At 34.3% G+C, this 16,285-nt stretch overlaps 3 protein-coding genes and 1 long non-coding RNA gene across 5 annotated transcripts; 3 read left to right on the top strand and 1 right to left on the bottom strand.

The window, feature by feature from the left end:
• Positions 1-465: 465 nt before the first annotated feature.
• On the top strand, positions 466-3,276 carry LOC108454858 (uncharacterized). The gene is made up of 8 exons (XM_017753462.2): positions 466-777; positions 896-1,042; positions 1,144-1,241; positions 1,907-1,979; positions 2,071-2,131; positions 2,225-2,310; positions 2,391-2,480; positions 3,006-3,276. Exons 1-8 carry the CDS (start codon positions 667-669, stop codon positions 3,066-3,068), a joined length of 729 nt encoding a protein of 242 aa, XP_017608951.1. The 5' UTR covers positions 466-666; the 3' UTR covers positions 3,069-3,276.
• A 1,264-nt stretch (positions 3,277-4,540) lies between these two features.
• On the top strand, positions 4,541-7,994 carry LOC108456929 (elongation factor G-2, chloroplastic). The gene is made up of 4 exons (XM_017755680.2): positions 4,541-4,903; positions 5,508-6,922; positions 7,037-7,549; positions 7,647-7,994. Exons 1-4 carry the CDS (start codon positions 4,648-4,650, stop codon positions 7,812-7,814), a joined length of 2,352 nt encoding a protein of 783 aa, XP_017611169.1. The 5' UTR covers positions 4,541-4,647; the 3' UTR covers positions 7,815-7,994.
• A 1,929-nt stretch (positions 7,995-9,923) lies between these two features.
• On the top strand, positions 9,924-14,123 carry LOC108456969 (hsp70-Hsp90 organizing protein 3). Its single transcript, XM_017755743.2, has 7 exons — positions 9,924-11,077; positions 12,257-12,545; positions 12,722-12,807; positions 12,912-13,135; positions 13,228-13,294; positions 13,386-13,445; positions 13,837-14,123. The coding sequence occupies exons 1-7, from the start codon at positions 10,169-10,171 to the stop codon at positions 13,948-13,950; spliced, it is 1,749 nt and encodes a 582-aa protein (XP_017611232.1). The 5' UTR covers positions 9,924-10,168; the 3' UTR covers positions 13,951-14,123.
• A 254-nt stretch (positions 14,124-14,377) lies between these two features.
• Positions 14,378-15,638, bottom strand: LOC108456970 (uncharacterized). Of its 2 annotated transcripts, none has more exons than XR_008274171.1 (3): positions 15,459-15,638; positions 15,302-15,357; positions 14,378-14,653 (listed from the first exon to the last, which is right to left on the bottom strand). It is a non-coding gene; the product is annotated as an uncharacterized LOC108456970 (long non-coding RNA). The 2 variants fall into 2 exon arrangements; XR_001867039.2 differs by having other exon boundaries at positions 14,378-14,671; positions 15,459-15,635.
• Positions 15,639-16,285: the final 647 nt, after the last annotated feature.

Genomic DNA, 16,285 nt, shown 5'->3' with positions numbered 1-16,285 from the left:
AAAGTTATAACTTATAAGCTTCGTAGGAATTTATCTATGTCAATTGCGAAGGTTCTTATTATCTATAGTGTGGTAACCATTTAATTTTATGTGTTTAAGGATTAAATTATTAAAGTTATTAAATAAGAATGGTTAAATTTATTAAATTATTTAGAATTAGAATCAAATTGATAGAATATGTAAGCATTGAGAACTAAATATGTTATTATACTAGTTAGAAAAAGGCAAAGAAATCACCTATATTAACCGTTTAACAAAGAGTGACCAAAACAAAAATAATCTAAAACATTAGTGACAAAATTAAAATTTTCTCTAATTTGATGACCAAAATAGAAATACACTAATAGTTGGGTGGCTAATTATAAAGTTTGCCCAAAAAATAAACGGAAGGCCCAATGCTGCTCTAGATCGTTAATCAGAGCCCAAATGCAACGATCCCTCGTTAATGGTGAAGAGAGAGCTGAAAAACCCATACCGTCCAAAGACCAAATCATTTGCTCCCGCCACTAGACAACAAATCCACCATAACTGAACTGCAAAAAGGAAAAGAAAAATTATAAAAGCACTAATTCTAACGGATAAGACGCCATCAACACATCTTCAAAGAACCCCCCAAAAGAAAACCAGACGCAGTAAAAAGAAGCTTCTATCAAAGTGACATTAACAATGGCCACTCTCTCAATTGGCATCGCCTCCTCCGCCCCCGCCGCCACCACCTTCTTTTCGACAAAAACAAAACGAACCCACTTCAAGCTCAACATCTCCTGCGTCCAATGGGTAAAGAACTTGAACTTTCTTCTTTTTCTTCTTCTTTGGTTACGGTTTGATAAACAATTGAATCTTTGGATTGAAATCAATTCTTTTACTTTTTCTTTGTTTTTTAAATCTAAGGAAGGACCCAGAAGGTATTTTAGGAAAGCCGGGGTCAGGACACTTAGCTCGTCTTGAATTCAAAAGGCGGCTAGAGAGGGACGCAGAGGCTCGAGAAGCATTTGAGCAACATTTACGTGAAGAGAAGGAACGTCGCCGAGCTCTTCGCCAAGTATACTAGTTTTCTTTATTTTTATTTTTGCAATTTATTCAGTTGGTTTTATTTTGGATGTTTTAAATTTTGTTTTCTTCTTCTGGTGGTTTCATTATTAGTCCAGGGAATTACCCGATACTGCTGAGGAGACGATCGAGTATTTTCTTGACACCGAAGCTCAAGAGATCGAGTTTGAGATTGCAAGATTGAGGCATAGGTTAGTACTTCTAATCTTGCTGCGAAGAAGTTGTGAAATCCTTGTTTGTTGAATGTTGCATGTTAATTGTTTGTTGTTTTGCTTCTTTGGGTATTGAAATTTATTAGAACGCTTGAGTTTTATTGAGAAGTTCAATGTTTTTTTCTTTAGGGTCACTCTATTATAGAGATTGGATAAAATTAGTCCTTATGGATCAATTTAGATCCTACACTGTTAAAGCAAATCATATAAGGTCAAAATACATCGGAGTTAACATTTATTGTTTAAAAACATTTATTTATTGTTTAACAGAGTTATATTTTTATTTTTGAAAGCTTTTTATGGTTTTGCAAATGAAATATTTTGCTAGAAATTCTACTGCAAATGAAAGAAAATTTTGAAGTCATTTTTTAAATAGTAAATGTTAACTCTATTACAATTTAGCTTTATGCATTTACTTTTACTAGTAAGGGACTAAATCAATCAATTTATTAGAGGGACTAATTTGATGTAGTCTGTATAATAGAGGGACTTCACTGGTACTTTCACCTTTTGTATAGTCTTTCTCTGTTGAAATGTTCTGTTTGAGTGTTTTCTTCATTTGGTTGCCATTAACTTTACTTAATTGGTAAAATGCACTTTAAACTCTCAGCTCAATACACCATCTTTATTTGCCAACTTTGTAGATTAGATGAGGACTTCTTCTCCCACCTGAAATTTGAGATCGGGCAGATTCGATTTGCTGTTTCGAAGACTGAGGTTTGTCTTAAAACAACCTTATGTTTGTGATAATCCCTCGGTTTAACTAATGTCAGACAACTGGGAATTTAAAAGCTGGTAAATTTTGCAGGATATGGAGGACAGATTGATTGAACTGGAGGCATTACAAAAGGCCTTACAAGAAGGCACCGGTAAGTTTTCCAACTGTATAAACTACAGTTAAACTCTTAAAGAGTTGATGCCTTTTTCGTTTTTACTAATGATCCTTGGTCCTCTGATTGCAGAAGCATATGATAAAATGCAAGCCGAACTTATAACTGCGAAGAAAAGCCTCACCAAGATTTTGTCATCCAAAGATATAAAAGCAACCGTAACTGCCTGTTTATCATTGAGTCCGTTTTATATTTCTAATTTTATGCAGGTCAGCTGAGTTATTGTATTGTCATGCAGTTGCTCGAGATGGTTGAAGGCAATGAACTAAATAGATCCTTATTGACACTTCTAGATGAAAACATAGCAAATGCAAACATGGATAACCAGGTTAGCATTGTCCTCATCCTCAAGATTCTGTATATACTTGCATACATGCATATTCTGGTGAAATACAATAGGTTAGGTCTCCTTTTCATTCACTCTGTTGTCTTCTTGGATCTGCATTTGTCTTTGGTGTTTCTATTCAACGATAACTGTCTTGCATCCCTTCTTTTTGCAATTGATATAAAATATCTGAACTGATATTTTGTGAGTTTTCTCAAAACCTAATCACCTTATCAAGATTAGCACTTGTAGTTATTTGGTTGCTGTGTAGCCAACAAACATGGACCCGACTTGTTCACATCAGAACATTCATGCCATCTGTCATGTTATATCTATCCATTTGTATCATGAATATCATTCAATGAGTTTTGAGTTGACATCTTCTTTTAGCAGCCATGAAAACTTCACTTGGGCTTCTCCTAAAACTTCGATAAAAATACATTGTCACCGTCTATATCCGTAATCCACTTCCAATTCAGACAGAACTCCTATAACTTACTTCAATCATTTTTTTTTCTTAACTTGCAGAAGCAAGCAGCGGCTTTCATGGAGAAGATCCGTGCAGCCGTTCTCAAATATTTGACGGTATAGTATACACTACACGTGTCTGAATGTTAGTGATAAGTAAAGTATCACTCTAGTTGATTGTTGGTGAATTTGGTTTTAGCAGTTATTGTACCTACAGAGATTTAGGTATTGTACTAAAGATCAGGTCAGTACTTTACATGTACAAAGACATGGATCAGAATTAGAGTTTTATACAATGATTTTGTTGTTTTTCAGACATGGTCTGTATAAAGGAACTCCCATATTCTAGCCATTTCATTAACTAGAGTATTATTTTTTACAAGTATATGGATTAATAATAAATTAACTTAATTGATAATATTTAACCACTCTTATAACTTATTTTTAGCAAAGAGAAGGAAAATATTTCACTTATTTTGAAGAAGTCTTGTTATTTTACAAGAATTTTTACGTATCTTTCCAGTAATCAAATGAATCATCTTTCTCCTTCAAATGCATGGCAAAGACTAGGCTTTTTGGCACTAGGCTTTCCCTTTGCCCTTTTACTGGCATAGGTACATCCTATGTTTCTCTGTTTCTTTTGTTTTTTTATATATTCATATTTGATATTCGTATTTGACATGTATTTAAGCATAAATATAGAATATAACCGTCTAACCGTCTAAATATATCAAAACCTTTGAAGATAATCGAACTTGTGTAGCCAAATGGGACGAGCTGTTGGTCTGGTCTTCATGCGGCACATCAGCCTGTAAAAAACCTCAGATGCTTCGAATATAAATATATTTTACTTTTTAAAGCTCAACTGGCATGGTTGGCACTTGGCACTTGGTACTTGGCAATAGCCGATAAAAATAATAAATGCATTGAGATATAATTAATATTTTATATCATTTATAAATTACTCATATACTTTTAAACTCACTCAAACTTTTAATTTTCAGAATAGATATTATATAAAAAAATATCATTATTTTCCTATGGTTAAATTTTTATACTATTTCTAAATTATTCATATACGTTCAAATACACTAGAATTTACTGTTTTAGATTGGTGCAATAGTAATTATGACAACTGAACTGACAAAATATTAATCTTTTATAAATATAATAAAATAAATTATACAAATATAAATGATAAACTTAAGTGTATTAAAAAAACGAATTTATGTATAATAAAACAGAAAAACATGTGTGGAGGTTGTTAAAGTTTAAGCATTGATATGATTATGTTTAAAATGTTATATATTCATGTGGTCTTCCTATTTTACTATAATTATATTAAAATACGGATACCATATAATTCTATAAATTCCATATTATCCATTTTATGTTTGTATTATGGATGAGCATGAATATACGATAGGGTGAGAGGAGTCCACTAGAGAAACCTGCCCCACCATTCTGGTTTATGCGGACATCTAATTTCAAACATACGTGGCAGCCTCACGGTCGTTGGCTTCCAACCTCATCATCAACCATAGAGTATGGCATTTTCGTAATTACGATGGCAAACTCATTAACCACATCAGTAGGAAATATAAACACCACGAAGTCATCGTTATCCCTAGCCTCACACATAAAAAAAAGAGAAACAAAGAACAGATAATTCGTGAGGCCAAAAACCAAAAAAAAAAAAAAAATGGCAGCAGAAACAGCGCTAAGAGTATCGAGTTCGAGTTCAACTGTGTGTAATCTAAATGGGTTTCAAAGGAGACCAACCCCTTTATCTTCTTCAACTCGTTTTCTGGGTCTTCGTCCTCGAGCTTCTTCTTCTTCAATTTCCTCTTCTTTATCCCAGTTCATGGGGAGTGTCAGAATTGGCTCAAGACTTCCTATTTCACTTCAACAAAAGGGGAAGAGAAGGAACTTCTCTCTCTTTGCTATGGCCGCTGATGGTAAACGTTTTCCATTTCTGCGTTTTTTGGCTTTGTTCTTTTACTTGTTCTGGGTTACTGTTTTAAGTTATTTAGTTGAATTTTTTTAAAAAATTTTATGAATTAATTTGTTGTAATTTTGATTTGTTTTGTTATGTTTTGAATTTTTTAAGACTGGGTTTTTGTTGGTTCTAGCTTTAATTTTAGTTTTTTTCATCGCTTGGCGATAGCAAATTCGGTATGCTTGCTTTTTTAAGCTAATTTTCGGGTTTATTAATGCAAAAACTTAAAATATTTCAAAATGCTAATGTAAATTATTTGTCCTTTGATTCACATTTTTTAGTATTCTTGTTTCCCGATGTAATGTGTTCCATTTATTCAGACAATTTTTTGGGTAAAAGTACGGCCGTGTCAATGTTGATACACAGGGATTGGATGAAAATTTTAACAAAAGGTCCAATTTATTCCTTCATCTAATGTATATGACTAATTTGCCCATTTTTTGAGTAGAGGGTGCAAAGTGCAATCCGGCTCCTAAGGCTTCTATGATGCTTTTATTATTCTTTTTCCAACTTTTTGAGTTTGTGAGATGGATAATTGGATATATCTTTTTGGTTGTTAACAGAGTCAAAGCGTGCTGTACCTTTGAAAGATTATCGCAATATTGGAATTATGGCTCACATAGATGCCGGAAAGACAACGACAACAGAACGTATTCTATACTACACAGGAAGAAACTATAAAATTGGTGAGGTACATGAGGGAACTGCTACAATGGACTGGATGGAACAAGAGCAGGAAAGAGGTATTACCATAACATCGGCTGCAACTACTACATTTTGGAAAGACCACCGGATTAATATTATCGACACCCCTGGCCATGTTGACTTCACACTTGAAGTGGAACGAGCTCTCAGGGTTTTGGATGGAGCTATATGCTTGTTCGACAGTGTTGCTGGTGTTGAACCGCAATCTGAAACCGTATGGAGACAAGCTGATAAGTATGGGGTACCTAGAATTTGCTTTGTCAACAAGATGGATCGTCTAGGAGCAAACTTTTTCCGGACCAGAGATATGATAGTTACAAATTTGGGTGCTAAACCGCTGGTGATTCAACTACCGGTTGGTGCAGAAGATAATTTTAAAGGTGTCATTGACCTTGTAAAGATGAAAGCTGTGCTTTGGTCTGGGGAAGAATTGGGTGCAAAGTTTGAGTATGCTGATATTCCGGCTGATCTTCAAGAGTTGGCTGAAGAGTACCGATCACAAATGATAGAAACGATCGTTGAATTAGATGATCAAGCTATGGAGAACTATCTAGAAGGAGTTGAACCCGATGAGGAAACCATTAAGAAATTAATTAGGAAAGGCACCATTGGAATCAGTTTTGTACCTGTATTATGCGGCTCGGCTTTTAAAAATAAGGGTGTTCAGCCATTACTCGACGCTGTTATGGATTACTTGCCGTCTCCTCTTGAGTTGCTGGCAATGAAGGGGACTGATCCTGAGAATCCCGAAGTGATAATTGAAAGGACAGCAAGTGATGAAGAACCGTTTTCCGGATTAGCTTTCAAAATCATGACCGATCCGTTTGTGGGATCCCTTACATTTGTGAGGGTGTATTCAGGAAAACTTGCTGCAGGATCTTATGTTTTGAATGCTAACAAAGGGAAGAAAGAGAGAATCGGTAGACTATTGGAAATGCACGCCAATAGTCGAGAGGACGTTAAGGTTGCATTGGCCGGAGATATTGTTGCTCTTGCAGGTCTAAAGGATACTATTACAGGTGAAACTCTTAGCGACCCTGACCATCCTATTGTACTTGAACGAATGGACTTCCCCGATCCTGTGATTAAGGTTGCTATTGAACCTAAGACTAAAGCTGATGTCGATAAAATGGCTAATGGTTTGATCAAGCTTGCTCAAGAAGACCCTTCTTTCCACTTCTCACGGGATGAAGAGATCAACCAGACCGTAATTGAAGGAATGGGAGAATTACATCTCGAGATTATTGTTGATCGTTTGAAGAGAGAGTTCAAGGTTTGTAGCAATATCTAATTGCCAAACATATTAGTACCCTTGATCATGCCGATCAACTATACGTGTACAGACATTTCTCTAATTGCCATTATTTTGATTGCTTGGTGCATGTAGGTCGAAGCCAATGTCGGTGCACCACAAGTTAATTACCGGGAAAGTATTTCCAAAGTTTCAGAAGTGAAATACGTACACAAGAAACAATCAGGTGGACAAGGGCAGTTTGCTGATATTACTGTTCGTTTCGAGCCGATGGATGCAGGTAGCGGATACGAGTTCAAGAGTGAAATCAAAGGTGGAGCCGTGCCGAAAGAATATATTCCTGGAGTGATGAAAGGACTGGAGGAGTGTATGTGTAATGGTGTACTTGCAGGTTTTCCTGTTGTTGATGTACGTGCCGTGCTAGTAGATGGTTCTTACCATGATGTCGATTCTAGTGTCTTGGCATTTCAACTGGCAGCCAGGGGAGCCTTCCGAGAAGGGATTAGAAAGGCTGGCCCTAGGATGCTTGAACCTATAATGAAAGTTGAGGTTGTCACACCCGAAGAACATTTAGGTGACGTGATCGGTGATCTCAACTCAAGGAGAGGCCAGATTAACAGCTTTGGTGATAAGCCTGGAGGACTCAAGGTATATATCAGATCACATCATCATAACATATGTTTTCTCCTTGTTTTGCTTGTAATATTATCGTGTTGATGAGTTTTGGTTTCGGATTAAACTGCAGGTGGTGGATGCCCTTGTTCCGCTTGCAGAGATGTTCCAATATGTCAGCACTCTCCGAGGTATGACGAAAGGTCGTGCATCCTACACCATGCAATTGGCCAAGTTTGATGTCGTCCCTCAACATATCCAGAACGAGCTTGCTACTAAACAACAAGAAGTTGTTGCTTGATTTTGTTGTTTCATAATTTTCCTGGCATCCAAACACTATTTTTTGTTCACTTCATAATTTGAAGTGCAACAGCACTCTCCTTTCTTTAAATTATTAGTTTCATATATCAGTTTTGGGTATAAATGTAACAATACTATTGAAGTAGAAAATGCAACATAAATCAGAATTTGCAAAGGAAAAGTCTGGGTCTGTTTGATGAATTTATTTAGTGTAAATTTTTTCCAAAAAGAGAAAAAAATAAGCTAGATTAATTGGTTTTATATAATTTTTGAGCGTTGAAAGAGTTGAGAATTTTAAAATGGTATTTGTTTATTTAAAATTATGTAGTTTGAACAAACATATTAGGAGGTACCATTCTCTCAACAAGAACGAGGGGCCTCTTTTGCGGGGTCAATTGTGTATATCACACGATCATCAAATAAGGGAACATGTGCATTCGCTCGTGTCTTTATATGGTGTCAATGGGCATCGATGTTACTTCTTGTATCATGGGACTAAAATTTAAGTTTTGCAAATCATGTGGATCTAGACAATTTTTTTACTTTAAATTTGTCTAATTCAAATTACCTTTTGAGAGTGGGAATTCTTCAAAAAAAATTCCTCTTGTGTATGAATAAATGTTCTAAAAAGTATTATATTATTCGATAATGAGGTGATTATAAATGAAGACAATACTTCTACTTGTATTCTCAAATTCGACAGTACAATTTAAATTATATCGACGGTCAAAATTAAAGTTTATCTACAAGATAAGAGTTTTGAGAGATTTAAACTTTATATAATTTTATCACTTATGATTACAAATATTAACCACGGTAATTCTAGTTTTACTTGAATGGTTCAGTAAACCACTAAGGCTTCAAGTAGATAGAGTGGGTCAGTTCAAATAGGTCAAATGAGCCACATTTAATCAATTGATATCCATAAGACATTTTGTGTGTAAAAGTGAGTATTCAATCGAATTGAGTCGAATTGACTGAAAAAATTTTGAGTTAACGAGTCCTCTTCTATCATTTTAACTTGATTCAAAACTTTTTCAAATTGAGTTGAGTAAAATGAAATTCAAATCAGTCGAATCAAGGAAATTGTTCTAAGTTAAATTAAAAATGAAAGATGTCAAATTAAAATCTTGTTACAATATAACATAGATAAGATTGTATAAAGTTAAATAATTTTAGTATGATAAACTTGAATAATTAATTAACTTATTTAGGTCCAAAATTATTATTTTAGAATTTTTTAAAAAATTAACTTTCTTTGTATATATTTTTAGATTTTTTTATATTTTGTATTTTTTAAATATAAATTTTGGAATTTTAAAATTATTTTGATTTTTTTGTAATTTTGTTAAGAAATACTAATTTGCTCGTTTTCAAAATTGACAAGAACCAAATAAGTATTTACACTAATCTGTTATTCGAATTGTAAAATTCAACTTGAAACCAGAATTACTTATACGAGTTGACTAAAAAAAATTCGAATAACTAAAATCGATTAACTCGAAATTTAAATTTTATTTTATTTTTTTGAGCCAAATCGAGTTTTGATTACCTTTATCTATGTGCATTCATTACGAGCTCTGATTCACGGCCTATATCACTAATAGGTGGTTGTGCGTGACAGAGTTCGATTCAACAAGACACTTTTTCTTTGTTGAACTCAACACCTCAAATACTTGGGCTCTTCGTAAGGTTGAGCGACAACCCTAATTGAAGATAATATCGATCTATTGAGAGTGTCCATCGGCTCTTGACAAACAACATATCGAAAGATTAATTTTATATTTTTTAATTAGGATCAAATTGAGATAATGTGTAAATATTGAGTTAATTTTTTTAAAAATTTATGACTAAATTAAGATAATGTATAAATATTAAGGGTTAAATTTGATATTATACAAAATTTTAATATGCCACCTCACTATTCCGTCAAACATTTAATGGAAGTTAACGGAAAAGGACTAAAAAAACAAATCCCGTTACTTGGGTGACCAATTTAAAACTTTTAATAGTTAAGTGACCAAAAAAGAAAGTTGACCATAGTTAGATGACCTCCTATGTAGTTTACCCATTATTAAAATCGTGTGATCTTATTCCCTCATGCCCAAAAACCCGATGTAGTAGTTTGGAAAACAATTAAACTGACGTCCAAACAACCCATAATCCAAGTAGACTACTCAAAAGCTGAAGAAGCTTCGAGAAGCACCAGAACTCTCTAGTCTGCTCCTCGAACTTCTCTTTCTCTATAATTACATTTCATTTCTTCCAAATTTTGTAAATTACCCCTAAAACCCTCAAAAATCCGATATCGTCTTTCTCAAAACCAGATCCAAAAGCCTGCAGATTCATCCGCTGATGGCCGACGAAGCGAAAGCCAAAGGCAACGCCGCCTTTTCCTCTGGTGATTTCAACGCCGCAATCAAACACTTCACCGATGCTATAAACCTTTCCCCCACCAACCACGTCCTTTATTCTAACCGATCCGCTGCGTATGCTTCTCTCCATCAATACGAGTCCGCATTGTCGGACGCCAAAAAGACCGTTGAGCTTAAACCTGACTGGTCTAAAGGTTACAGCAGGCTCGGCGCGGCTCACCTCGGTTTGCACCAATATCAAGATGCTGTTTCAGCATATAAGAAGGGTCTGGAGATTGATCCTAATAATGAAGCTTTGAAGTCTGGATTGGCTGATGCTCAATCGGCAGCGACGGCTTCGGCTTCGCGTTCTAGGGCTGCTTCGCCACCTAATCTGTTTGGCGATGCTTTTCAGGGACCGGAGATGTGGGCGAAGTTGACTGCTGATCCGACCACTAGGGTGTTTTTACAACAGCCGGATTTTGTTAAGGCGATGCAAGAGATTCAAAGAAATCCTAGCAAATTGAATGAGTATTTGCAAGATCAGAGGGTTATGCAAGCTTTGGGTGTTTTGTTGAATGTTAAGTTTAAGGCACATGGTGGTGGCGATGATATGGAGATTCCAGAGGCGGATTCACCTCCAGCTCCGTCTCCTTCACATCCAGCTAAGGAGGAGGTGAAGAAGCCTGAGCCCGAGCCTGAACCAGAACCGATGGAAATTACGGAAGAAGAGAAGGAGAAAAAGGAGAAGAAAGAGAAAGCTTTAAAGGAGAAGGAGGCTGGCAATGCTGCATATAAGAAGAAGGATTTTGAGACTGCTATTAAGCATTACACGACAGCAATGGAGCTTGATGATGGAGATATTTCGTACATCACTAATCGGGCTGCTGTTTATTTGGAAATGGGCAAGGTGTGGTTATTTTTATCTATTTATTTAGAAGTTGGAAATGTTATTTCTTTTAACGTAGCTATTGTTACAATACTAAAATAGTTTAGAAACTGTTTGTTGATTTGGCCTAGGTTAGTAAATTCATGCTACGTCTAGTATAAAAATTAACCACAGGATGCTACTTTGGAATGAGATTCACTGTTGGGTTTTCTTCTGCTCTAAGGACATCGACCCTTTTTTTTTTTTTACGAGCATCTAACAGTGATTGAACTTATGAAAGTACATTTCGAACGTGTTTAGGTCTTGTTGTGATAGCCATTTAAATTCTTGATCATGGTTTCGCGATATGAATTTATGGTGGTGTGATTCTGAGTACACTTTTAGGCGTTGCTAAGTGATCATAATGTATATCATCTGCTTAATAATGTAGGTAATCATGATGTTATATACAAACATTAACGCAACGACTTTGTGTTATTCTTCAGAAGACTATTATTTTTGGGGGCTGGGTGTAAAGGCCTAGTTGTTTCCGCCTAGGGAAATGAGTTTCAATGGAGGCTAGCCTCTCCTAGGGGAGATCAATCGGTTTAATTGGATGGTTTTGTATGAGTTTTTTTTCAAACTTAGCTGATTTTAACATGAGAAAACCGACCTGACCGATTTTAGTTTTGAAAACTAACTAAACTGAACCGACCTTGGGTTGTTTGATTGGGTCTAGGTTTATTGGGTTGGGTTAGGTTTATATGATTATATGTCTATTATATATTATAAAACATAAATATATTTTAAATAATATAAAACAAGTTGGTTTTTTGGTTGGCTTGGTTCTAGGATTCAAAAATCGATAACGATCGAATTAACCAATTAAACTGAGGTCAAAACCGACCAACCTGCCCCCTCTACTAAACCAAAACCGAAGAACTTAATGGGCTGGTTTTATTTTGGTTAAAACCAAATATTGCTCTCAACTAGACTCTCCTTTTCTTCTAACCTGCCAATATCTCAAGTGAATATTTTTGGGTAAGAATAGATGTCATCAATTTATCATCATTATTACATTTCGCATGTCTATTTCATCTGGGAACTAATAAAAGAACTCTCTACAATTTTTATATCTGCATTACTATGTTCTATGCTTGGAAAAGATCTAAATATAAACTTTGGTGCCCTTTTCTTGCGAACTTCCTTGTTCGAGTGCAGTACGAGGATTGCATTAAGGATTGTGACAAGGCTGTTGAAAGAGGTAGAGAGCTCAGATCAGACTATAAAATGATAGCAAGAGCTTTGACTAGGAAGGGAACTGCTTTGGTGAAGATGGCAAAATGCTCGAAAGATTATGAACCAGCTATTGAGACTTTCCAGAAAGCTCTTACAGAGCATCGCAATCCAGACACATTGAAAAAACTAAATGATGCTGAAAAAGCAAAGAAGGATTTGGAGCAACAAGAGTACTTTGATCCAAAGATAGCAGACGAGGAGCGTGAGAAAGGTATTCTTTATCAGTTTCTGTTTACTTTTTACTAATACCTTGGTGGTTATGTTGGAATGGTTATGTTCGATCAAGTTTTATCCTTAGTCCGTGTGGAATAGTTATATTATATAGGAGTTACCAGAATAGTAGTCTGGTATAATATTCATTTTTTGACGGTAAAAATATAATCACAGGGAACGAATGTTTCAAGCAGCAGAAGTATCCCGAGGCTGTGAAGCATTATACGGAATCACTGAGAAGAAATCCGAAAGATCCAAAGGTGAGAAGTCTGATTCTATTTTTTTGTGAATTTGTTGGTGATCATTGACCAAGGAACTATAGTATTATCATTTTGATTGTTGAAATGCATTTTGGCCTTGTCAGGCATACAGCAACAGAGCTGCATGCTACACAAAATTGGGTGCATTGCCCGAGGGGCTGAAAGATGCTGAAAAGTGCATTGAGCTTGACCCAACCTTTTCCAAAGGTTACACAAGAAAAGGTGCTGTTCAGTTCTTCATGAAAGAGTATGACAAAGCTTTAGAAACATACCAGGAAGGGTTGAAACACGATGCCAATAACCAGGAGCTGCTCGATGGTGTTCGAAGGTATACACAGTATTCTTTTTTATTTTTGGTTTTCTCTTCCTAATTCAGCAGTACCTTATTTTAAGTATTTGGTTATCTCAATTATTTTGCAGATGCGTAGAACAGATCAACAAAGCCAATCGAGGTGATTTGAGCCCCGAAGAACTGAAGGAAAGACAGGTGAGGATCGAGATTATATGTATTGCTTTTCTTTTGAATTGACAAGCTGTTTAGGATGTCAATATAACTTTAAATTGATGTGATATTGCAGGCTAAGGCAATGCAAGATCCAGAAATTCAGAACATTCTCTCAGATCCTGTAATGAGACAGGCAAGTGCTTAAAAATTGGTTAAAAATGTGACTATAGTCCTTGTACATTTCGGAAATTAGGAATTGTCTTTTTATTTTTCAAATCTGAAAATTCAGGTTGAATTATTAACATGGTTTTTTTTTTTTTAATTTGTTGTTAGTGACATTTTGAAATAAAAAATTTTTCATTCATGAAAAAAGATTGCAATTGGATTTGAATTTTAAAATATGAAAATATGAAAAATAAAAGGATTAAGTATAGGACTAGATTCCTAATCCAAAAGTATAGGGACTACAGGCATATTGTAACCCAAAAAAAAGGGTTTCAACTTTCAACTGAGTACTTATGATATATGGCACTATTTGTGGATCTGTTTGGTTTACTAAAAAACAAAAACTTGGATTTGGGCAGGTTTTGATTGATTTCCAGGAAAATCCAAAGGCAGCACAAGAACACATGAAGAACCCTATGGTGATGAACAAGATCCAAAAGCTGGTCTCTGCTGGAATTGTGCAAATGAGATAAATTGTGAAAGTGATCAATTTTAACTTAAATTGCTTTTTTTCCTTCATAGTAAATTTGTACTTGCAATTGTCTGAATTTGAGTGGATTAATCCATAAAAAAACTAGTTTTCAGTTGGAAAAATTGTTCAAAAGTTTGAATGGGATTTGATTAGTTTTCTTTTTCTGTTTTAAAATCGTTTGTTCTCATTACTTTAAATTTCTACTCGGAAGCAAATAACATGCATGATCATTCAAATAGCAGGTATGGTGGAATGTCTTGTTTAGTTTCGTAAAATGAAGACTATGTTTTAGTGCAGAACCAGCAAAATGCAGAATCAACTGATTTTTGGTCCATGGATTATGAAACAGTTTCTGTGAATTTTTTTTTTCAAACATCACGCTTTCATTAAGAACAATATAAAAAGGACACTAAAAAACCCCAGTAAAATTTTACTTAATAGTTCTCTGGTTCTTTATTCGGTGAAGTCTTAAATATGCCCCATGTGATTAAAACACTAGCAGAGACAACCAGAAAAAAAAAAAAAGTAGTACTACTTTAAGCTTGTAGACAGTTCGTGCTTCTCAAGAGTCCTCAGCTGCCGCCGCCACCACCACTTCCGGCTGATGTCCCCGGTTTTCCTCTCGGCGGTGGTTCGTGTTTAGGATTTGGAATAACCGGAGTATAGTCTTTTACAATGTCAACATCTAGTTTCAGCTTCCTCATCTTCACTTCAACCATACCCTTCAAAACCAGTTATCAGTCATAATATATTAGCAAATGGTTAAATTCTACTACTAGTCTCTCTACTTTTCAAAAATTTAAACATCAGTCCTCATCAAATAGTAGCTATTAAATTTATTATGTCAAGTTCAGTTATTTCTAAAATATGAAGTGTCAAACATATTATTATGCGTGATATTATTTTCATATCTTATGCACTAAAAATTCAGTTAATGAATTAATGCATGTAAATTATGTAAATTGTATCGAGATTAAAATTTTAAAATTTAAAAAATATGAGTGCTTCACCTAATTAGAGAATACGGATCAAATCTATATCTCAATGCATAGTAAAAAAATTAGTAATTGAATTTAACCGGACAGATTTAACTGCTATTATTTGGTGTTATTATTTGAGTAAGAACTAAAATTTTAAAATTCAAAAAATATAGAGGCTAAAATTGATCAATTTGGAAAATACAAATATTAAAATTGAGCAAATTAAAATACAGGAAATAATAGCAAAATTCAACCTTAGCAAATCAAAACTCCTTGAATCATCAAATTCAAATAATATTTTCTGGTAAATGAAAATTTTAGAGATGTTTTAGACAAATAGAAATTTTCAGATCCCTTGCTGTAAAGAGTTACCTCATTAATTCCAGAGTCAGCTGAAGTTGCACCAGCATCCAAGCCCTTAACTTTGGCTACAAAATATAACCAAAAAGAAAGAAAAAAAGATTAAAATCACCTTTTGTATCATCTTAGAATTTACTTGACTATGAGTGAATGGAAAATTTTTGCAGACCTATAAATGGAATAAGATAGAGTACCAAGAGAAAGAGAATCATGGTTTTAGCATAAGTACCCATGGTGGTGCTATCAGAAAATGGAGGAGACAAGATTGGAGATTTATATGGTTGAGAAGGTGGTTAAATCCCCACTGTTTTTGAACAGCAAAGCTACTCAAAAGCTTTGTAGAATATTTATAAAAATCCATTAACAACATATGCCACAAAAGTCTGAATGCCACTAACTTTCTGTCACCTCAATGAAACAATTCTGAGGTTACCAAAAAGCAATTGTTAGGTTGCAATGCATGGTTCCATTAGTCCCTACATAGTTTCTTTCGTGTAGGCATTGCCTAAGTCTTTTGGGTAAAATTATAATACACGTCTATGTATTTGGGTTGAATTGTATTTTATTTCTTTTGCTAATAAACTGGGTCAATTAATTTTATATTTTAGATTAAAAGAGTAAAATAATTTTTTTATTAAAAATTAAATTATTTTTGATTAAATAATTTGACAATTACATGTGGCGTGATATAAATTAATTTGTTTAAATTTTTAGTGAAAGAGATAAAATACAATTTAACTATTGATATAACAGTTTGAATGATATTTTTATCGTGATTCATGAATGATAGAGTAATATATATTTTGATTGAATAACAAAAACTACAATGATTTAATTAATTTGCTTCGATTCGGTGTTTATAATAATTAAATTTTTAAATAATGATGAATTTAGTTATATAATTTTAAAATATATATTATCCTTAAAAAAAAAACACCTCAAGAAACTCTTATCTCCAACAGTAGATGAGATATTGCTGGGAAATTAACAGATGGG

The sequence above is a fragment of the Gossypium arboreum genome, chromosome 11 (genome assembly GCF_025698485.1).
Source record: "Gossypium arboreum isolate Shixiya-1 chromosome 11, ASM2569848v2, whole genome shotgun sequence".
Lineage (NCBI taxonomy): Eukaryota > Viridiplantae > Streptophyta > Magnoliopsida > Malvales > Malvaceae > Gossypium > Gossypium arboreum.
The sequence above is the reverse complement of the archived record's forward strand: the minus strand, read 5'-3'. Positions and strand labels throughout refer to the sequence as shown.